The following is a 23,007-nucleotide window of genomic DNA, read 5'->3' on the forward strand; positions in this document are numbered from 1 at the left end:
AATAAATAAATAAATTCTGTCATTTTTTAACACCATCTGCATAAAATACTCCATGAAATGTGATTAGGACCTAATAAGAGGTAGCACACAGATGTTAATGCATATGATCCAGGGTTATCAGTTGGTATGTTGCTGCTGACAAGCCATCCTTGTGTTCCTGTGGGTACTTCTGCTTGAGTATGCTAAGGGATATCACAGCAGAGATATTTCCCTGAGAAAACATCTACAGTAAAAATGTGTCTTTATTTGTTAAATAGAAAGAAAAAAAAAAAAAAAAAGAAAAAAGAAAAAGTCCACTGCAATAGGGAAAAGCTGTCATGGAGTTGTAGATATGTGAAAATGATATTGGCAAGGACTTAGGTGGATTGGTTAGACAGGAGAAGATGCTGGCAGAAAACAGAAAGAGTCAGTGGCAAAAAACATGAACCACTTTAAGTGGATGCAAGGAAGAGTCTCCAGGCTTGTGAGAAAGAAGGGCACCCCTTCCAGAATGCCTCTAGTTGAAACAAAATGGAGGGGATGAGGCAAGCTGTGGCACAAATACTCAGCAAAGTTGCTTATGTCAGGTGAACTGAGTAACTGGCTGCATCTCACTCATAGTCTGTGGCAAATATATTAATGTAAATACTAAGGAGAGATTTGCTTCACATTTTGCAGCTGTTTTGTTCCATACCTGTGAGCATATAAGCATTCAACTATGGTAGATCAGATAACTTGTCCTGTGTGGCACAGACTAACTGCTCAGGTACAAAACTGCCAGCTTAATCTTGGTCGTGTTTTGCCCTCTCTGCCTGCTGCCTACCCCTGGAGCTGGCTCACTGCAACAGCTTCCTCTGTCTCTGCCCTCTCTTTCTTTTTCCAGTGGTGCAGGCAGCACCAGTGGGTGGAGTTGGGGGATTGCATGGGCACATGCTTCCTTCAGTGTGTTAGCAGGAAGAGATGTGGGCAACTTGGTGGTGCTGACTACTCTAACCCACTCTTTCACCCTTCCCATTCATTTTGTGCTTTCTAAGCACCCTCTAGGAAACTGCAGCAACAGGGTTGCCAGGTAAGTGAAAAAAAAAAAAAAAGAAAAAGAAATACAGTAAGAAACAGGGATTTTTTTTTTTTTTTCAGCAGACACATGGTGTTTTCAGGGCTGAGAAAGTCTGCAAGGGTTGGTAAGATGCAAAGATACCTGAAATCACAGAATAACAAGGATCCTCTTGCCCACTGTTGCTTGCATACAAGTCCAGCTGAGCTGGGTGGAGGGGAATGGTAGAGTAAATATTGCTTCAGCTTTAGACATATCTGTTATTGTGGCATAGTGTTAGCTCAGGCTTTCTTTTTCTTTTCCTTTTTCTTTTCCTTTTCCTTTTCCTTTTCCTTTTCCTTTTCCTTTTCCTTTTCCTTTTCCTTTTCCTTTTCCTTTTCCTTTTCCTTTTCCTTTTCCTTTTCCTTTTCCTTTTCCTTTTTCTTTTCCTTTTTCTTTTTCTTTTTCCTTTTTAGGTATGGGGACCTGAACAGAACAGAACAGAATTGTAATTCTCCCACTGCCTGAGTCACACCTCACAGTTTAACTAGACATTACAATCAGTCAGTCTTCCTTTGACCCCATTATGTTTTTTTTCAGTGCCCTAATATAGCTAATAGGACATGAATAATTATCAGGTTATTAATAATCACCAGTAGAAGTATTTTCTACACTGTCAACATAGCTTGAGAGGTCACTGGGTGTTACTGAAAAAGTATGACTGGACACTTTGAAACAAATCTTTATGTAATTTTCAGTGCAATTCCCTACAGATAGCTGAGCATGTTGTTTCAAGTCTGAAATTAATGCAGTGAGGCAATATAGAGACATATAAATTCTTCAAGGTAATTTTAATTAAAAATCTTTATTTTTTCTTTTTTTTATTGTCAATAGAAGGCAAGCATATTCCACTCTGAAGGTGATTTGCTCAGTGTAAAAAAAAATGTAATTACATGATCCCTTACCATGGGAAAAGTCAGCAGTCCCTAAGATGAACACTTACACAGACTCATCTTCTCATGACCCTCTTCCATTTCACTTAGAGTTTCCTATTGTGAAAATGGTGTTCTCAGGAAGCTGGTATCCAGAACACTGACTGCTAGATTGGACAGCACTCTCCACTGCTACTACTGTCTTCATGTCTCTTCTACTATCCATAAAATAAAATGTTATGCAGTTCCTACTACCAACACACTGAGATGGCTAAGGAAGAAGATAGGGGTGAAGAAGGTCCCACCTGATCACTTCATTTTCTTGCCTATCTGGGCTGAGAATCTAGCATCTCAGAATCATGTCTGAAAAGAACTTGAAAGAACATAGTAAAGAACGTAAATAAAGCAGTCGTATTTTACCTATTTCATCAGTGCAGGCAAGCTTGAGCAGAGTGTATTGGGTGCCTGACAGTTTCCTTCACAAGAATAACTAGGTCAAAGTGATTAGCCTGAGGAGACATGAAGCTAGTAACCTTTCTTGCTTTCATTAGTAGCAGTGTGTAAGGTCTTAGACCAGGTGTACAAACTGCTGGCATTTGACAGTCATGAATTGAAGCTCATGCCACTTCATGGTGTGAAAAAACAAAAGATCTTTTGAGTAGTGAACACTGAACCTTACCAGAGACTTCTCAGAAGTGAGACCAGGGAGTCTGACAAAAAGGAAAACACAATACTACAGTGAAGTCTGGTAAGAGGAATGTGGTTATACTCTAGCTTGAATCTTGATTAAGAAACATTCAATATTTTTTAGTAGTAAAATGATGGTATTGCAGACCAGTGTTTTTCTTATGTCTGAAGTAGTTTGCTTAGGACAAAGAGACAGTCCTGACATTGTACATTAATTTGTACTAAGGTTGCTAACAGAGGACTAACCACAGCACGTTTTAATATTCAAAGCAAACTGCAAAGCAGCTGGGTGTCTGTAATAAGGCACTGACAATCCCTATAAATATGGGTCTTACCTTTATTGCATCGAGAAAGATAAAGAGAATGGGCAGTGGAGAATTTGTGAAACAAAACACCTCCAAGAACACCTAAATATGAATTGCTAGAAACACAGGCCTTAAATAGTGTGACTTGAAGAAGCCTCCTTTAGTATGCAGTCTGAGAAAAAAGGTACTGTCAAACATTCAGTTATGATGGTCTTTGTCAAGACCTTGTCCTTGTCAAGACCTAGTAAATGTAAAAGCTACAGCCAGGAGGTAGGGGAAACGTGGAAAAGAAGCGGTAATTCTCACAACAAAGGTGATTTTTTCACATAATGGCACCTAAGTAAAATTATTTGCATGCTTGGGAACAACAAGGGAGAGATACTGCCGCAGGTGAACTAGGATACAATGTCCTGACAGCTTGTGTGAAAAGGTAGGGAGCTGCAGGTAGAAGACAGGCTAAAGGGCTGCAGATGGAAAGCCCTTAGCAATACACAGTCACTGTGCAACACTTGGTTTTACAGATGGCAAGCTATGTGTATGTATTATTTCCGAAGGGCAGACTTTCATGGCTACAGTACCACTAAAGATATTAATTAGGTGAGATATGATGGTAGAAGAACATTTTCTGTTGGATAGCTGACAATAACCAGACCCTGAAGAAACATATGCTCAACAGCAGCTGATCTTTTTTCTATTTATATCAGTCAAACTAATAATCTCACAGACTTTTTCTGCTTATATGGCTTTTTTTTTTTTTTTCAACAGCATCATTTTGTGTCGTGTGCAAGAACTCCAGCTGGGACAGAACTCAGTCACATCAATCCAAAACAGCTTCTGAGAGCACCTGCTGCGCAGGTATAAGAAATCTCTGAGTTCTTGCAGCTGGTCCATTTCCAGACCACAGGTTTCTCCCAGGGCCTGAAGATAATGATCCAGATTTGCTCAGGTTATGTCTCTGTGCCCAGGTGCACAGGCAGATGTTCCATGCTGTAGGCTGTGGTACAACCACAGCAGCACTTTGGGCCACACCACGATTCTGTTGGAGGCTAGGCCTACCAAACCGTTTTGATAGACACTCATTATCATGGGAAACCTGGTTTGAATTAACCTTGCATATGCCCCTTGCTGTTAGGTAAGCCAGGAATGTTGAAGCTGTGATACTGAGCAGGAAGGAACACAAAGGTAACATAGCCAAAGATGTAACAGAAAGCTTGGCTGCCAATCGTTGAGACAGAGACTTCTTCATTTTAGGGATTGCTTATACATTGAGTTACTTGGTAAGATAAGTGTTTGAGGAGCAGGGACGGATATTTCCTCTCATCTTCAGTGACTAGGAGTAGTTTGGAATTTGTGTCAATGTTTTAATAAAATTGCGCTTGCAAGATTGCTTGGATGGCTAACACGATCACTCTGATTATTCAAGATTTCCAACAAGAATTTCTTCTGACTGAGAAGCTATAAAAACAAAACCTAGCTTTTGGCTGCTCCAAGTATTCACACTGCAGCTTTCTGTACCAGTGACGGTGTTGCCAGAGCTAGTGGTTTTCTACTGCCTTGTCCCATCCTGCACCAGCCTGCATAAACCAGGGATAATGAGCTGATGTTAAGATGAAACTCAGGGACTAAGAGTATGCTGAAGGAGCCATATGTTTACTGTGTGTATCCTCTTCTTTAGAGGAGCTCTAGCCCAGCTGAAGTGCTTCCAGCATCAAGGGGAAGCAACTTGGCTTTCAGGAGGCTCATTGTTACTGGAGATTCTTGAGCCAGCTCATCGAGGGCTGAGGTTGAAACCTCCACCAAAACAAGGATAAAGAATCTATCCTGTCCTGCTAGGTACCTTACGTGGCTTTATGCTACTAAACATGCCCTACAAGAGAGGGAGGAGCGGCTTTGCACCCTGTTCCCTTTCTCAGCATCTTAAGAAGAGTTTGAAGTGAAGCAGTGTGCTAGAAACCCCTCCACATGCTTGCTCTCACTTGAGCTGTGCCCAGAGAAGCATGAGACCTGTGCCGGCAACCAGACAGACAGCAGATATGCTAACCATGAATGAAGAGGAATGATTTTTATTTGCTTGCCTTTGGAAAATATTTAAAGACTTATGGTAATGAATCCCCACAAAATATCTGCATATTAATTATTCATTATTTTCATTAAGGTAAGCCAAGACATACTATACTGAAGTAGATGAAAGAAATCTATAATGTTCCGTCTCTTCTCTCTGCTCCTCATACATTTTCATTTTCAGATTATTCTTAATCCCTATATATTTCAATTAGGGAAATGTATGCTTTTTTATTAGCAATAAAACTTTACATTTTTTCCCCCTTACTGATTTTTCATAGATTTATGGATCCATAATCATTCACGTCACAGCCTGAGGGACATGAGGCTGGAACAGGATAATAGCCCTTAAATCCCCTTCTCTAAGCACTCAGATCTTCCCTGTCAGCAAGATTAAAACAGTCAACAGCAGTCTTCATGTGTCTATATCCCACAGTGAGCTTTCACAGCAACTGGAGTGGTGACTGGCAGGAGGAAAAATGCAGAACTGCCGCTGTGCTTGATATCACCGAGGTGAAGAGACAAGAGAGCAGGACTGTCAGTCTTAGTACCAGAAAGGATTGGTGCTAATTTGTCAAGCAGGTGAATGATAAGAAGGGAGAAGAGCAAGGGAAAATAGTATGTTGCAGTTTAACATGAGGAGGCAGTTTCCTTTCCTGAAAGCTAAAGGAAGAGAGAGGGAAGCATCAAATGTCCTTCCACAGCTTGCCAGGAGGAAGGACAATGAAGGCATGTGTTTAGACAAGCAGAGTGGCTTTTCTGCCACTGCTCCACTGAGCTCCCAGCCCCTGCTGCTCCTTGGACCAGAGGGGAATTACAACTATTACGTGGATGATGAAGATGAGGAAGAAGAAGAGAAAGAACAAGGAAAATGGCCAACCGGAGACCCATTTGAGGGAGAAAACAAGCCCTCATCATCCATTCCTTGCTCCCCTGCCTTTTCCTCTGGAGCCCCAGCCACGGCATCCACTTCATCCGTGCTGAACATTAACGTCGGTGGCCAAAGCTACCGCCTCACCTACCAGGCAGTGGCCATCTACCCCAAGACACGCCTGGGTCGCCTGGCCACCTCCACTGACCGCCGCTGCCAGCTGGGCCTGTGCGATGACTATGCTGCCCAGGGAGACGAGTATTTCTTTGACCGTGATCCAGCCGTCTTCCAGCTGGTGTACAATTTCTATGCTTCAGGGGTGCTGCGTGTGAGGGACGAGCTTTGCCCACGCAGCTTCCTGGAGGAGTTGAGCTACTGGGGCGTGCGGCTCAAATACACACCCCGCTGCTGCCGCATCTGCTTTGAGGAGCGCCGCGATGAGCTGAGCGAGCAGCTGAAGGTCCAGCGTGAGCTGCGCTCCCAGGCAGAGGCTCAGGAGAATGAGCAGCTTTTCCACCACATGCGCTACTATGGGCCCCAGCGCTGGCGCCTCTGGAACCTCATGGAGAAGCCCTTCTCCTCTGTCACCGCCAAAGTGATGGCGGTGGCCTCCAGCTTCTTTGTGCTCATCTCCGTGGTGGCCCTGGCACTCAACACCGTGGAAGAGATGCAGCAGGTAGACCGGAAGAGTGGGGAGAGTCGTCCTGTCCTGGAGCACATCGAGACCCTGTGCATCGCTTTCTTCACCCTGGAGTACCTGCTGCGCTTAGTCTCTACCCCAGACCTGCGCCGCTTTGCCAGCAGCGCGCTCAATGCTGTGGACCTCATTGCCATCCTGCCCCTCTACCTGCAGCTGCTGCTCGAATGTTTCGCTGATGATGACCAGCCCCGAGGCCGGGGCTCCCAGCATGAGCACGATATCGAGAAGGTGGGACGGGTGGGCAAAGTGGGACAAGTGCTTCGCATCATGCGCCTCATGCGCATCTTCCGCATTCTCAAGCTGGCCCGCCACTCCACGGGGCTGCGTGCCTTCGGCTTTACCTTGCGCCAGTGCTACCAGCAGGTGGGCTGCCTTTTGCTCTTCATTGCCATGGGCATCTTCGCCTTCTCTGCCATGGTCTACACAGTGGAGCATGACGTCTCTAGTACCAACTTCACCAGCATCCCCCATGCTTGGTGGTGGGCTGCCGTAAGTAAACACAACTCAACTTGCTCGGTATCTAGAGACCGTCCCCTCCCTCACCACCCTTCCTTTACCCTCTTCTCCCCTCCCTTTCTAGAGTAGCTGACGGTCTTGAAAACAGAAGGCCTAGATCAGTGAACATCTGCTCTGAATTCAGAGCTTACAGGACATATGCACTCACTCACGCACACACATGCATGCACTCATTCACCTCAGCTGTAAGCTTTAATCAAGGCTTAATCAGGCAGACGGTGTTGAAATTCCCATCTGACCAAATGCAGGCAGTACTTGCCCTTTAAAGAATAAGTGGGAAAAGAGACAGAAAATAAAAGCTTTTCTCCATTAAATCCCATTGTCAGTGTTGCCAAAATAAGCAAAGAAAAAAAGAGTTTATCGGGCTATCTGCTGGCAGCTGCACGTGGGATTTTCATTCTTGATCTTTTTGAAAATCTACTGTGACCCATCATACAACTGCAAGATGATAAAACATGGTTTATGTACTATTCACTGTACTCTGGCAGGCAAACTTGCAAAGTCCAAACTGTCCTAGAGCTCTGGCTATTAAATTTCATTCGGACCAATGGTTGTTTTACACAAGAGATTGCATTCTGCTCCTTAGGTGGCACTTCCAGGATACGTCTGCACATATATACACACAAAACATTGGTGGTTATTTATATTGTGCCAGAGTTGATGAATGAATGCAAAAACAAGTGGCATGGCTCAGGAGGCTGATAATGGGATAGGCTGCCTTCTACATATAGGTCACTGGTTCGAACCCCACATCAGTCTGTAGTGAGGGAGGTTAATGTGTGGTTAACGTCACCTTGAGTATTTTTGCAGCCTTTGCGAGAAAGAGTGTGATTCTTCCCAAGAAACTGGAGTGTGGGTAACTGGCTGAGGTTCTGCTGACAAGACTTGGAAAGGAAGGCAGAATGACCTCATTTCTAGAGACTGCCACGGAGGTCTCTGCTCTAAGGCATTTGGGCACATCTCCTTGAGGTCTGAACTATCACTGAGCTGTACTACACTCCGTTATGTGGAGGGATGTTTCTCAGGCAATGTATTCCATGTTGTTTGGATCACCTCTTGGAGGGGCATGAAGATTTATCTGGGAACACAGAACCATGAGAGTTTAAAGTACTCCACCTTACTTAAAAGCCTCCTGGCTCTGACAGCATACTGGCAGAATGGTTCAGCATCCCAAACTCATGCTTCACCTTAGAAGCATTTACAATAAAAGATGGCCATGCAGTTATTTCCAGTACACTAATCAATTTTTCTCAGACTATTGGCTGACCAAAATGATAGTTATATCTTTCAAGGTGAGTTACAAATACAAAAGAAACACCTCTGGATTGATAAGGACTAGCAGACAATGGAGGCTGGGTAAGGGAAGCACAGGCTGTAAGTAGATGCTTAGCAGATAATCTTCGTGCTCAAGTATGTCAGTTTCCCAATTATCATCTATACAATAACATGATTTTTTTTTTGGGGGGGGGGGGGGAGGGTGGGGATTGACTATGGGGAGAGGGGAAGCTGATCCCTCCCTGTACTGCAGCCAGCAGCTTCAGAGTGCTGGAAAACAGGAGTTCTTTGTGCTGCAGCAGCTGTGCATCTTTACAGCAGCCTGAGTCGAGTCAAAGGGCAGCTAGGTGCTACCCGTTGCGCTAAGGCTTGTTCTAGTCCACCGTCACTTGCAGGGTACGTATATTTCCTGTCAGAGCAAGCAATGCTGGCCTCCATAACCCATTCTTATGGCAGAGCTTCAGGAGCACCTCTGCCCCCTGGACCTGGCTATGTTGCTGGCTACATCCCCATCACTTCCCAGGCAAGGAAACCAAGGCAAATGGATTGGAAAAGAATCAGAACTCATGCTGGACAATCAGCATAGCATGGGGACCATGCTATGAGGAAGGCAACTCCAAACTGTCCAATAATGATACTTCTGGCCAGCAGCTGGGAAGATCCTGGCCAAACTCACTGTTTCAGCAGTGACTGATTTAATGTGGCGGTTTCCCACATGTTTGTTGTGATTTATGAACATGTGAGATATATGAAAAAATCTTAAGACATCACTCCTGCAAGCTGGTAACACCATGATTATTTAGATATTCCTCGGAATCCCATATAACCATGACTATGTGAGAAAGGTGTTTTTAGCTGAGCAAGTGTATCCTAAAGATGTGCTAGAGCATGCACATTGTGATTCTAAGGCACACAGAAATTTTTAAAGCCTATCCATTCTTTAAAAGTAAAAATTAAGAGATAAAGATCACTCAAATTTCATCAAAATCCAGCAGTGTCCACAGTCTGACCCACCCAAGAGAACAGCTCCCCCTCCCAAACTGTCACAGTGATGTCGAAGACTGTGCCAGTGGAACAGAACCTTATCACAGGATAATGGCTTTGTCCTGCCTGGTAGAGATAAACATCTTGCCCTCATCTCAGTATTTATTTTTGGAGATATTTATCCTGTATTATCATTCAAATCCAGTGACTTAATTTCCATTAAACCAAGTGACTAATCCTTTTTATTCCGCAGGAAGCACCAGGTGCATCCTACAAATATGCTTATCCAGTGCTGTCTCATGTAGCCTAATACTTTCTTTATTTGAAATAACATTTTATTTAGCATGTTAGAGGATGGCAGGCTGCACACCGTGACCTTCCAGAGACTTATTTCAGTGCGAAAGCCACAAGAGAATTACAGTAAAACTCCTGCCTGTACTGTATTCTGTGGAAGTTTTATATTACCAGATACAAACAGTCTCCTTGGATACTGTAAAATAAATAAATAAATAAATAAATAAAATTCATTGGCTGCAAAAGATCCCTTGCACATGAATATTACAAGGAAGCGCCAGATTGCAGAACCCTGCAAGTTTTACGTGCCAGAGAAACATAAATTGTGTTTACTAAATGTAAACGTTATAAACAATCAAGATGCATAGAGTGGAAGAATATAACAGGAGTTATTTCATGCTAACTGTTTGGGAGTACATCATTTATATGTAACAACCATGTAAGCAAACAGCCAGGAATTTTTAAAACTTTATTTTACAAAGAAAGTTTTGCATTGCTTGGTACTATATATGGGCCATATAAAACAAAGCTTATTCATACCTGTGTAGTCTAAAAATAGAAAAACGTGAAGGCTCAGGAAAAAGGTCCTTTATGAACTATGTAGACAATGAGATGGCAAAATTCACAGGTTCATGTAAACTGGGAATATAAAATACCATCACTCACAAGCACACAGAAAATATTTTCAGCAACCCCCAAGCACTTCTTCAAATACAAATTCATAAAAATTCAGCAAAAGTTTGAGATTTCTAGATGACTGAGAAAGATACATGTTTTTTCATTAGGTCCTTGTATACACAATACTTGTGTAAACATTGAAGGCAATTTTATAAAGAAACTTCAGACTGCTGGGTCATATCTTCCAACAGTGCAAACATTATCAAAATATATTTCACAATTAGCTGAAGTTTTTCGTGTGTTTTTCATTCATACTTCACATATATATAAATATAACAAGCAAAGGTAATACTCAAAATAGAACACACACAGTAAGTCCCAAAATACCAGCTTTTATAAGCACACTGGATTTAGACACAGAGGGGTGCCTGTTCCCAGTGACACAATGAGGTAGCAGGATTACAGTTGTCACTGGATTTGTGCTGCCTTCTCTATCCACAGCTGAGCAAATCCACCCTCCAGACACGGTGGTGGGGAAACCATTTGGAAATTCACTCTGCAAGACAAAGCCTTTAAAAATCTTCCTGACTGGTGCCTCACTGCACTGTTGTCTTTCTTTATTGCAGGAGAGGGGGTTATTTATTTATTTATTTATTTATTTTAACTGGGGACTTTTACATAAAATTAACAGTACCCAAAAAAGCCAGTGCAGTCGTGTGATGCAAAGTACAAGAATGTTAGCTCCAGAATCACCTCTGATCCCTGAGCAAATCTAGAAAGATTACAAGGAGATAACCTTTTGTATGCCTCTTCCCAGCTAATAAGCTGACTGCTGATTTGCCTGTAGGTCAGCATCTCTACAGTGGGATATGGAGACATGTGTCCAGAAACTCACCTCGGCCGCCTGTTCGCGTTCCTCTGCATCGCGTTCGGTATAATCCTGAATGGCATGCCCATCTCCATACTTTACAACAAATTCTCAGACTATTACAGCAAGCTGAAGGCCTACGAGTACACTGCTCTCAAGAAAGAAAGGGGGAAGGTGGACTTCACACGGAGAGCCATGAAGAAAATATCTGAATGCTGCGGAGAAAGTGCTGCCCGCCCTTTGCCACAACACTGATATGAGTAATGCCTTGGATATTGGGTTGGAACAGGGAAGCTGAAGAAAAAGAGGGAAAATTGATCAGTCAAGCTAACTGGAGATAAACTGAAAAGGATAACAGTAACAAAAATTAGATGGTGAAATCTGTTTTGAAGTGAATTACTTTTAAAAGAAAAGGCTCAGATTATAACAAAAGATTTATTTTTTCTTGGTTTTGTTAGTCTGAGAGCAGCACTCAAGTGCTCATGAGCTATCTGGAAGGAGATTATTCAGACAAATCACCCAGAAATTCTGAATTAGATCCACACAAAGATGTGGCCCCTTAAAACCGATCAGACCAATGTCAAAGACCAATGACCAAACCAAAGGGAAACAAATTGCTGCCATTAAGGGTCAGACCCTTTGCTGCTGCCAGGGCAGTCTTAAACAAATAGTATACTGACTGCATTGCTGAAATTGGTTTTGCATCATCTTTCAAAACTGGGAAAACAGCCTAGAATTCCTTCCTGAATATTAGCAGCATCTACACTCCATGAGCTTTCAGCTTCCACTTGCACTGGTAGTTATGCTTCAGTGTCCCAATTGTACTTTTCGTCCCAGCAAGTGACTTCCATTTTCACACCTAGGCAAGCAACATGATGGTTTTACTATTTTCCCCACCTCCACCTCCATAATCATCTTCCGTTATGCCAAGATCTAGTGGAAAATCTGGATTTTGAGTTGATAAATGTCTTCAGCCTTGAAAACATTTCTAAACAAATACTTTCTCTAGGGTTAAGTGATAATCTACATTTATTCTACTACATTTAATATATCTACTTATTGAAATGTTAGAAAAATAACAGGCCTGTCACAGGATGTAAACGTTAGAGAAATGTTCTGAAAAAATACTCAAACACGTAGTAGGTAATATAACACTTTTCATGAAAAGGATCTTATTAGCTCTTGTCTGAAGCCAATTTAAAATATAATTTAAAGTCAAGATACTTTGGTACATACAGACACATTTCTGACACCTTAACCCACCTCCAGTAGTACCTTATTTCCTGAAATTACTTAGCCTTCTTTCACAGCTTGGCTTTTGCATGTTACCCCAAGAACTATGCAATAAATAGTAATAAGAAAAAAAAGAAAAAAAAAAAAAGGAAAAAAAAAAAAAAAGATGGGACCAGCATTTCTTCTATTAGTTCACAGTATATCAGGAATATTCTTTTTACATAACAGCAGTCCTAGGATTTTAAAAATAGGAATCTGAGCAACAGATCTGAAAGAACAGTTATTTAATTGATAGATCCAAATAGTATAAACCACAGGGTAACAAAAAGAAGCAATGACAGCAGTCACATGATTGTTATTCATTAGCACTCTTTCTGTGAAACAGCCTGACAGCAGAGATGCGCTTTAAAATTCCTGAACTTCCACGTTGTGTCTGTAGTGTGCTGCTGAATGTAAATCATCATAGTCAAGTCTCAGAGTCAGGCTGAAGACAATGGTGTGAAGCTCACTCCTGGGACAGCTGAGGGTGAAAAAGTTCATTGATTTTGCTACATCCATACAAATTGTGTCAAGCATGGGGACATTTTTCATTTGCATAGTGAGAAGGTAATCAGTAACCAAGTTGCTCTTCTCATTTTCTATCTCCAGACAAACTTATCATAAGCCCAGCTGTCATTTTGTTCTTTAGGAATGACAGTCAGCACATTGTGTGCTGATCAGCTCTGTTAAAAGCTAAACAGTGTCTTTAAGGCACAGCTGACCCCTGAGAGTTGACTGTGATAGATGTGTGCTGTCCTGGACTGCACACAATGCAGCAGGCACAATCCCAGCACTCACTGACAAGAATAGCTGCTTTAGTTTGGCTCTGGGGTGGTATGAATTTGTATGGCCCTTCTGCACCAGTGGCTTCCTGAAGTCACAGGAAGCCGCTCTTTTAGACCCCTGTTGCAGTTGAATGGGGCAACAGGTTAAAAGCACGCAGGAACACAACCGTGCTTCATTTTCAATGTGCAGCTTGAGACAATAGGTTACATCTATTGGATGAGATTCATTAAAGGACTTAAACTTTGATGACCACCCAGCATTCCAAGACAAGGAACCCCTTAATTTAATTTCTCAGTCTGAAGGAGCTGGCAGGACTTAAGAGGTAGTTCCCACACCTTGCAGCCACATGAAGGCAGGACTCACAATACTCTATAATGGTTAGAGGCCAAAAACCTTTCAGACATGGAGGAGACCCATTTATATTCCTTCAGGAGAAGACAATAGTGCTAAATCCCACCTGAGTACTCTGAACCAAGGCATCACACACTAGGCAGCTCAGCTTGCCTAGAACCTGCTGCATGCTCTTCTTCTTCAATATGCTTTCCTCACTCCTCCCTCCAACACCCAACCCCACTGTTTTGCTGATGGCAGCTTTGGTGCCTTTGTGATTCCTTTATGATTCCTTTATGAGTTGGTTTAACATACAAATGGGACAATCTGGGGGAGCAGGATTAGATTCTTCATTGGTCTGTGCCCTAACTTGATTTGGAGAGCTCTGACTAATGCTGATGCAAGATACATGGTAGAAGTGTGCAGTTCGGAGGACAGATCTCCGGCAGCTGCCACATGAAATGTGAAGCAAAAAAAATGACTCAAAGTTGTTGTTTTTCTCTTTCGTAATAATCAGATCATTTGCCTTGCCTCTTGCAGCAGGAGAACAGGCTCTTAGTGAAGTAAGGCATTTTCCAGCAAACTGTAAATTAGAGTTCTGTGTTTTCTTTAATTAAAAATTCATAGTTTGCTTTACTGTATTACCCCACACAGCTTTCTGCCTTGTAGCTTACCTCATTTTATTGCAGGGGTGTTGAGTTTAAGTCTGTGAATTCGGTAGTATAGATTATGCCTAATACTGAGGCACCACAATGCCAATCAGATGTTGCCCTGAATGCCCAAGCTCTATCACTACTAGCATTTTCTGTAAGTGGTTTCTAGCAAGGTCCTCCCACCTGCCCAACTCCTGAGACACCCTATCTGATGCTCCTACTATACAAACTGGCTAGAGGAGCTCCACCAGCTCAGAGGAAGGAAGGAGTTCATAGTCCCACAGAGCAAACTCCTCACTACCTGCAGTGGGCTGTGCATATCTTTATCAGCTGGTTTTGAAATGTAATGCTGCATTTTTGCCATTTTGTTGTGTTGACACAATGATTCCTTTTGAGAAGGACGCAGTTAATTTACTGTCACAGCCACTACAACTTTCAGTGGCATCGCAAGTACCCCTAGATTACTGTGAAATGAAACAGCCAAGTGCTACATGATGGCATTCAAAAGTAATGCAGGACGGCCTTGATTATCTTGATTACTTGAATGCCATAGGGCTTTGACAATCAAAAGATTTCAAAATAACCACTTCAAGGGAAAATATGCTTAGATTCAACAAAGATGGGTAATACCATCAAAGCTAAAGTAGATAGGGCTTATTTTATGAGATGTTAATTTAGTATTACTAAGATTTTGGTGGAACAGAGTGGGGGATTCTCAAAACACTGAGAAATTAGAAAACTCAAGGAATGTGACCATGCTCAAATCTTCCATTTTAACTAATTGCAGATATTAATGAGCCCCAGAGGGAGAAGGAAAATATGTTCTATTATGCTTTGCTACAGACATAGCAAACATGTTGTCCTTGGTAGACAAAGAAACAATTTGTTTATCTGGATGTCCTGGCTTCATTTTTAGACAACTAAGTATTCCTTCTTCTATTTCTTATAGGCCTGTGAATTACTGAAATTAAAAATAATAATATTAATAATTAAAAAAAAAAAAAAAGATAGTAGCGTGCAGGGATGGTGGAGTCTGGAGTCTGTCCCTACATGAGACGGTGAAAAGAATTCCAATCAGAATAGCTTTTGCACAAATCCTTGTCTTAGAAGAACATCACTTTCTCAGTGCAATTCAGCAGCTGTTTGCTTTTCTCATTCAGAAAGATAGCACTTAAAGGGGTAGCTAGAGTACAGCCATAGATTAATATGCATCTGGTGCTATTCCCAGGCTTCTAAGGCAAACACTAATATTCAGTCTTTAAGTATGTATAATTTTAAGATTATAAACTAGGTAAACTTTAAAATTTTTGGAGAAAAATAATGACTATCAATAAACCTAGGAGGGAAAAAAATGTCTACTTGCTTTAAAAGTAGCTTTAACTGTTTAGATTGTTCTGTTTTTGTTATGTAAAAATATTTGATTCGTGCTTATCTGCTATTTACAAAACCTTTATTAACTTCTTTATTCAGAAGTAGAAAAAATACATGGCATTTGACTGTAATCTAGTTCTTTATCTTGCATTGAAAAAGAGAAAGGTCAGAGGCACTAGCTTTTTATGTACTTAGGTAATTATTGGAAATATGCTGAGAAAAATTAAAGCATTCCCCAGGTAGTTCCTGAGACAGAGATTATCAGAGTTCTCAAAATAAAATTGCTCAGAACTTACTTCTACTCTGTGAAATGTCTCTATGTGGTCATTCTGACTTCTGAACCAGATTTGCTCCATTTAGAAGCAAAAGCATTTCCCCTTCTAACAATAACCAGATGAACTAGTATCGAACCTGAAAGTGAGTCTTTCGCTACCACTAATAACAGTTATTCAGGCCAACAAATACCCACACAACCCTCTTTTCTTCAGCTGTTCTGGCAGAAGAAACTGCTTGAAACACTTCCCCTAGCACCTGGGAAAAGGAACAGAGACCCTGGTCTGGCTGCCGAGACAGCGTGGCTACACATGGTTAAATTCAACCAGCACTGTCACAGAGAATAACTGTGCAGAGGAGTTTCTCCATCCCCACGCCAGAACAGCCTTGCTCAGTAGGAAAGTTAGACTTTTCATTTTTTTCTCACCAAAGGCTGCATATTAAGGCAAAGGCACAGACTGAAGACAAATGCAACAGGCCACCCACAAAAGGAAGGTCAGGCTTTGAAGTGAACTCTTCGTGATCAAACCCTGGCATAAGCTGGAACCAGACTGACATCAAAGGGACTCCACGCTCCTCAGGCAGTTCAAGCCAACTCTTGAGGGTCAGATTGGCCTGACATCCAAACTCCTTAACATCCAAGTATTTTATTATCATAAACAATCAGTACAAAAATAAAAATAGAAACTTGGAGTTCAGAAAAATGCCCTCATCACTCACAAGTTGCACGATGGTTCTGCTCTGATGGGGGCCAGAAAGGGAGAGGCAGAGGGGTTCTCGCAGGGGAAGTGCAGTCCCTTGCATGGAAAATTGTTCACTACTGCCATCAGGAGGCTAGAGGACGGCAGAATCCCCACTTTCCTTCAAAACACCTCACGCATACACCACTTGCTATGTTAGGTTGCTCTGCTGTGTCTTCAGGCACAGAGAGCACTAAAATCCTGGACTTCCCTGGAGTTCAGTCAGAAAGTGCCTACAAGAAAGAAGGAGTAACTATAAAACCTGTAATATCACCACTAGGGACTAAATGAATCATCAAAATAATGCCACATCAATTGGAGATGAATTTCCCTCTCTCTTTCATTTCTAAAAGACAGCTCCAAAACCAGAAATGCTCCCCGAAGGTCACTGCACAAAAAGGGAACCGATTCTAGGCAGATCTGAGTGGTGTTGGGCCATGGTTAATGCTCAACATGTGTATTTCTAAAACAGTTTAAACAAACAAAAACATCATCACTTACACTAAAAAAAAAAAAAAAAAAAAAAAAAACAAAAAAAAAAAAAAAAACAAAAAAAAAAAACAGGGAATATGAAATTTCAAGACAAAATTAACCTCAATTGCAGGCTGTATCAATCATTTTAGATCCACAGTGAAGCTTTTACTGGCAGTATAAGCAATCAGAGTACTGGTCTCAAGCAGTTGTTGTTCTACCTTTTGGCATGTCAGGAAGAAAAGAGACTAGTGCCATTTTATACACAGATTTCGAGTACAGATTGATCATGAAGATGGGCCAGCCAGGAGATTAATTTGATCCCCTGTGAAGGGAAGGTTTGGTCCTGACTATTGCCAGGCTTCCTTTCTGTGCAACTTTGCCATTTAACTCCTGCTTTAGTGTTCAAGTGGGCTCCATTTGTTCAGCAAATTTTATCAGCTCACTAATAGAAATTAATTCAACAAAACACTCCACACAAGTCTCTCATAAGTTGTAAACTGATTAATTTTAAGTGCCAGAGCTGCTGTAAAGAGAGGGTGCATTAGACACTTTGCATTTCTGTCTGAAAAGGAATGTTGATGTATAAATATGGTTTCTGGTTCTGGTAAACCATACAGAATCTGGAGTGAAAGAGTGCTCAGTCCTGCATGACCACAACAATTTCCTTTGCAAAGACATAATGCTTCAGGCTTCATTCATAACATTTAGTCTCTACTCACAGCTTCTTCTTCAGAGTAAGAGCACTCGGTTACATAAAAGAATACTGACCTTAATAAAACAGTCTGAAAATCGGCTTGGTTTAAGGAAACCAACCATTTCAATTAAAACAAAAACAAACAAACAACAAAAACAAACAGCCTGGGGAAGGGAAGGGAAGGGAAGGGAAGGGAAGGGAAGGGAAGGGAAGGGAAGGGAAGGGAAGGGAAGGGAAGGGAAGGGAAGGGAAGGGAAGGGAAGGGAAGGGAAGGGAAGGGAAGGGAAGGGAAGGGAAGGGAAGGGAAGGGAAGGGAAGGGAAGGGAAGGGAAGGGAAGGGAAGGGAAGGGAAGGGAAGGGAAGGGAAGGGAAGGGAAGGGAAGGGAAGGGAAGGGAAGGGAAGGGAATGTTTGCTAGGTATTGTGACCCAGTGCTTGCTTGTCAGAAAGCAACAGCTTATGCATTGCAGCAAGTGATATCTGAGCAGCAACTCACTGCTTGGAGTAGAAAATGTATGTACAGCTTTTCTAACTTAGTACACCTTATGAAGACTAAAGGACAAAGTAGGACCACAGGCAGACACTCAAAGTGCATCTGAAGCAGAAGGAAACAAATTATTTGAGATGTCCTCTTATGACATATAGTGCATTTGCTCTGTGAACAAATGTTCCTCTTTAGTGCTTGTTCCAATGTGCACTTGGTCAGTAACACTGAAGCAGAAAAGTAGACTGATGCACAGAATATGAAGCTGAATCACCATCTGTGAAAGCAAAGGTCCTCGAACTAGGGCAGGATGCTGCATAAAATAAGAAATACAACATTACATTGACGTCCATCATTGATGAGGATGTGTTGAAGGGAAATCAATGGACCTGAAAGGATGCTGGTGAGCAGCATGGGTTCTTGGGCAGGTTCACTGAGCTCCCTGGTGTCCAGGCTATGGCTAATAAAATATTACGCAATTTAATGTTAAAATTCCCAGTTCAACTGCTTTTCGTTATTTTGAAGAGAAATCATTTAGACATTTCTTAAAGATATCTTTAAGATAATACTACCTGTTATTTTCACTGTCCACTGTTGAAAGACTTGGAATTCAAACCTGGCTCTAAATACTTTACCTCTTCAGGTAAACAGAGGCAAAAACAACAAACAAGCAAAAAAATCAACAACCACCAACAAAAACAGAGAAAAAACACATACGTGGAAAAAACAGTGGCATCAGTTTGTATAACAGCCTTTGGAAGCATTTCAACCATAAAAAGGATGGTTTTGACTGCCATAAAAAATGGTACTATCACCACACCATGAAGATACCTTAATAACAGGTTTTGTGGCACCCAGTCCTCTTCATCTAACCACTCTTCAGGATCAGAAGCTTAAGCAATACAACATATTGAATGAATTATCATATTGCTTTATTATCTTTTTCCACAAAAAAAAAAAAAAAAAAGTTTTATCAATCATGCTTATAAATCATTACACCTTTAAAATGAAAATCCCCCCCCCCCCTTTTTTTTTCCTCACACAAGTGCGTCATCTTCTTCCTATCTGTTTATCTGTTTCAAACACAGAAAACCCTCCAAATGACTTCTTGTTTCAATGCTTCTAGCACTTGTTCACATATGTCTGTATACCCAGAGCTCTTGTTGATTCCCTCCCTTTCATTTTCATGACTATTCCCTCTTTCTGCTAAAAGTTGCAATCCTCAGTAGTTAGTGCAGACTGAAAGTGATGACAGGCAGAAGCTGATGTGGGGAAGACAGTAAAAATCAGAGAATACATAAGATTTTATATTTTGTAAAGTATATTTTTTAAGATGCATTTTGATCAAAAGAGCATAATATCTAACAATTAAAACCACCTTCAATGACAGCAGATGACAAGATGACCAAACCCACTTCAACTAGTACAGCCCCTCTCTGCAGGGCTGCTCTCCAGTGTCTCATTGCCCTGTCTGTACATTCAGGCAGGGTTGCCCCATCCCACGTGCAGGACCCAGTACTTGAATTTCAGACAAAACAAAAAGGGAACACTGATAAAATCCTTTTGCTTCTATGTCCTTCAAACAATCTATCCATCAGCCTTCATACAGCAGTCATAGACTCACCCACAGAAGACCAGCAAACAATGGCACTAAATCCAGCCAAATTCTCCACAGCGGGGAAGTGAGTCCATTCTGTGAGTACTCATCCCTATGAGTAAGAAGGCAAACGAACAGGGCTGGAGACCTTCATGGATGAGAAGGGAGCTCAGACAGAAAAAGGAAGTTCACAGCATGTGGAAAAAGAGACGGGTCACTTGGGGAGAACACAGGGCACAGGGACACTGTCAGAGTGTGCAGGACTGCTACAAGGAAGGCCAAGGCCCACCTGGGATTAAATCTGTCAAGAAAGGTCAAGGACAACAAGAAGGGCTTCTTCAAATATATCAGCAGAAAAAGGAAGACTGGGGAAAATGTCAGCCTGCTGCTGAATGGGACGGGTTCCCTGTTGACAAAGCATACAGAGAAGGCAGAGTTGCTGAATGCCTCCTTTGTTTGTCTTCACCACTGAGACCAGCCCTCAGGAATCTCAGACCCTAGAGAAAAGGGAGGAAGTCTGGAGAAAGGAGGTCTTTCCCTTGGTCAAAGAGGATCAGGTCAGAGATCTCTTAGGCAAACCTGACATCCACAAATCCATGGGCACAGATGGGATACATGCTGGAGTGCTGAGGGAGCTGGCCAATCTTATTGCTAGCCCACTCTCCATAATCTTTGAAGGGTCATGGAGAACAGGAGAGGAGGCTGAGGACTGAAGAAAAGCCAGTGTCACTCCAGTTTTCAAAAAGGGTAAGAAGGAGGACCCAGGCAACTACAGGCCAATCGGCTTCACCTCCATCCCTGGAAAGGTGATGGAATCACACAACCTGGAGGTCATCTCCAAGCACATGGAGGAGAAGAAGGTGATCAGTAGTCAGAATGGGTTCACCAAAGGGAAATCATGCTTGACCACCCAATAGCCTTCTATGATGGAATGACTAGCTGGGAGGGTGACAGGAGAGCAGTGGCTGTTGTCTGCCTTGATTTCAGTGAGGCTTTTTGACACTGTCTCACATAACATCCTCACAGACAAGCTCAGGAAGTGTGGGATGGAAGAGTGGACAGCGAGGTGGATTGAAGACTGGCTGGATGGCAGAGCTCAGAGGGTTGTGATAAGCAGTGCTGAGTCTGGTTGGAGTACTGTAGCTTGTGGTGTCCTGCACGGGTCAGTACTGGGTCCAGTCCTGTTCAATTTACTCATCAGTGACCTGAATGATGGAATAGAGTGCACCCTCAGCAAGCTTGTGGATAACACAAAACTGTGAGGAGTGGCTGATAAACCAGAGGGCTGTGCTGCCATTCAGAGGGACTTGGATATGCTGGAGGGATGGGCTGACAGGAACCACATGAAGTTCAACAAGGGCAAGTGCAGGGTCCTGTACCTAGGGAGGAATAACCGCAAGCACCAGTACAGGCTGGGAGCTGACCTGCTGGAGAGCAGATCTGCGGAGAGGAACCTGGGCGTCCTGGTGAACAACAAGTTAACCATGAGCCAGCAATGTGCCCTGGAGGCCAAGAATGCCAACAGTATTCTGGGGTGCATTAGGAAGAGTGTTGCCAGCTGGTCAGGGAAGGTGATCCTGCTCCTCTACTCAGCCCTGGTGAGGCCACACCTGGAGTATTGTGTCCAGTTCTGGGCTCCCCAGTGCAAGAGAGACATGGAGTTACTGGTGAGAGTCCAGAGGACGGCTACTAAGATGATCAGGGGACTGGAACACCTTTCATATGAGGACAGGCTGAGAGAACTGCACCTGTTTAGCCTCTAGAAGAGAAGACTGAGGGGAGACCTCATCAATGCATATAAATATCTGAGGGGAGGGTGTCAAGAGGATGGAGCCAGTTTCTTTTCAGTTGTGCCCAGCGACAGGATGAGAGAGAACAGGTACAAACTGAAACACAGGAGTTTCCATCTGAATATGAGAGGGCAATTATTTGCTGTGGGGGTGACAGAGCACTGGAACAGGTTGCCCAGAGAGGTTGTGGAGTCTCCTTCTCTGGAGATGTTCAAAACCTGCCTGGATGCCATCCTGCACAGTGTGTTCTAGGTGATCCTACTCAGCAGGAGGGTTGAACCAGATGATATTCAGAGGCCTCTTCAGAGGAGAATAATAATTTTTTTAAGTTCTACTTCTAGTAGAAAAAGTGTCATCTTTAGTGTACATCTAAACTAATGTCTACTTAACAAAAAAATGCATTTCTCAAATAGTAGTAACAAAAAATAGTAGAGTCATTCCAAACTACTACAGATAGCTGCCAGTTAAAACAACTGGAATTTAAGCATGGAAAATTTCAAATCAGAATCACCTAAGTGACCTAAGATACAGCTTTGTGCTTTTTTTTTTTTTTTTTTAATGGGTAACTGTCTTTAGTTATGAATTTTATTCTCTGAATTTGAAATTCCATTCCAGATTTTAAGCATTAGTTTATTTGCCACAGTAACTTGAAAACTGGAAATGGCTGTCTCATACTTTCCCCCCAATATCTATTTTATTCTACCACTAATCGTTCAGTCACAACTCTGTTGCATTTTTCTTTCAGATTGCTTTTTTTTTTTTTCCTTTTGGGGGGGGAGGCGCAGTAAATAAGACTTCTTTAGAAACAGTTCACAACAGTTTAAATTCATTATCTGCTGCTAATTATGTTTTATTGTCACAGGAGAAAATCCTGTTACAGACACTAATGAGCTACAACCTTCAGTAACTGATCCTGGTGAGGCTATCTGTTTACAAGCATGAACATTTTATGCCAGTGGCAATCAGGTCTAATTGGCATTAACCTTTAAGTATTCACTACTACTTAAAAGCTTAGGTGGAATTAGAAGGAAGCAAAGTCAGCAAAGTATCAGTAAATCAACAGATACGAACAGAAACAAACTCGGGAACCACTTTCAAGTGTAATGCTGAAGTACTACTTAAATTGGGTTAAGTAATTAAAATTGGGTTTATGATTTTTAAAAATTTGCCTATGCAGGCATCTTGTCATTTTTTTATACTCTAAAATGTTCCCCTTAGAATGGGTGGACCAGTAAGAAGCACAGGACCAGTGAGTAGCAAGACATTACTTCATATTAAGAAAAAACAATGCATTTCTCTTTTTTGTATAAACTATTTATAATTAAACATACACATCTTGAAATATACTTGACAATTCCAGAATCTGTAAACAGAATCTGTAAGCTTTGTGCTCTCTAGGAAACCAGAATATTTTACCACAC

General features: G+C 42.0%; 1 protein-coding gene across 3 annotated transcripts; it reads left to right on the plus strand.

The window, feature by feature from the left end:
* The first annotated feature begins 860 nt into the window (after positions 1 to 860).
* On the plus strand, positions 861 to 16,050 carry KCNV2 (potassium voltage-gated channel modifier subfamily V member 2). 3 transcript variants are annotated; one of them, XM_038171349.2, is made up of 4 exons: positions 861 to 1,048; positions 3,702 to 3,791; positions 5,279 to 7,057; positions 11,103 to 16,050. In XM_038171349.2, exons 3-4 carry the CDS (start codon positions 5,618 to 5,620, stop codon positions 11,376 to 11,378), a joined length of 1,716 nt encoding a protein of 571 aa, XP_038027277.1. In that variant the 5' UTR covers positions 861 to 1,048; positions 3,702 to 3,791; positions 5,279 to 5,617; the 3' UTR covers positions 11,379 to 16,050. The 3 variants fall into 3 exon arrangements, with proteins under 3 accessions (XP_038027277.1, XP_071887560.1, XP_071887561.1); XM_072031459.1 differs by lacking the exon at positions 3,702 to 3,791; XM_072031460.1 differs by lacking the exon at positions 11,103 to 16,050 and having other exon boundaries at positions 5,279 to 8,538.
* The last annotated feature ends 6,957 nt before the right edge of the window (positions 16,051 to 23,007 follow it).

Source organism: Anas platyrhynchos, chromosome Z, assembly GCF_047663525.1.
Source record: "Anas platyrhynchos isolate ZD024472 breed Pekin duck chromosome Z, IASCAAS_PekinDuck_T2T, whole genome shotgun sequence".
Lineage (NCBI taxonomy): Eukaryota > Metazoa > Chordata > Aves > Anseriformes > Anatidae > Anas > Anas platyrhynchos.

What these genes read in the sequence shown, in the direction of transcription:
- KCNV2 (XM_038171349.2), top strand. Translation starts at nt 5,618, where the DNA reads ATGTTGCAGTTTAACATGAGGAGGCAGTTTCCTTTCCTGAAAGCTAAA. An exon ending in ATGCTTGGTGGTGGGCTGCC is followed by an intron (nt 7,058 to 11,102) that starts GTAAGTAAACAC and finishes ATTTGCCTGTAG; the next exon opens with GTCAGCATCTCTACAGTGGG.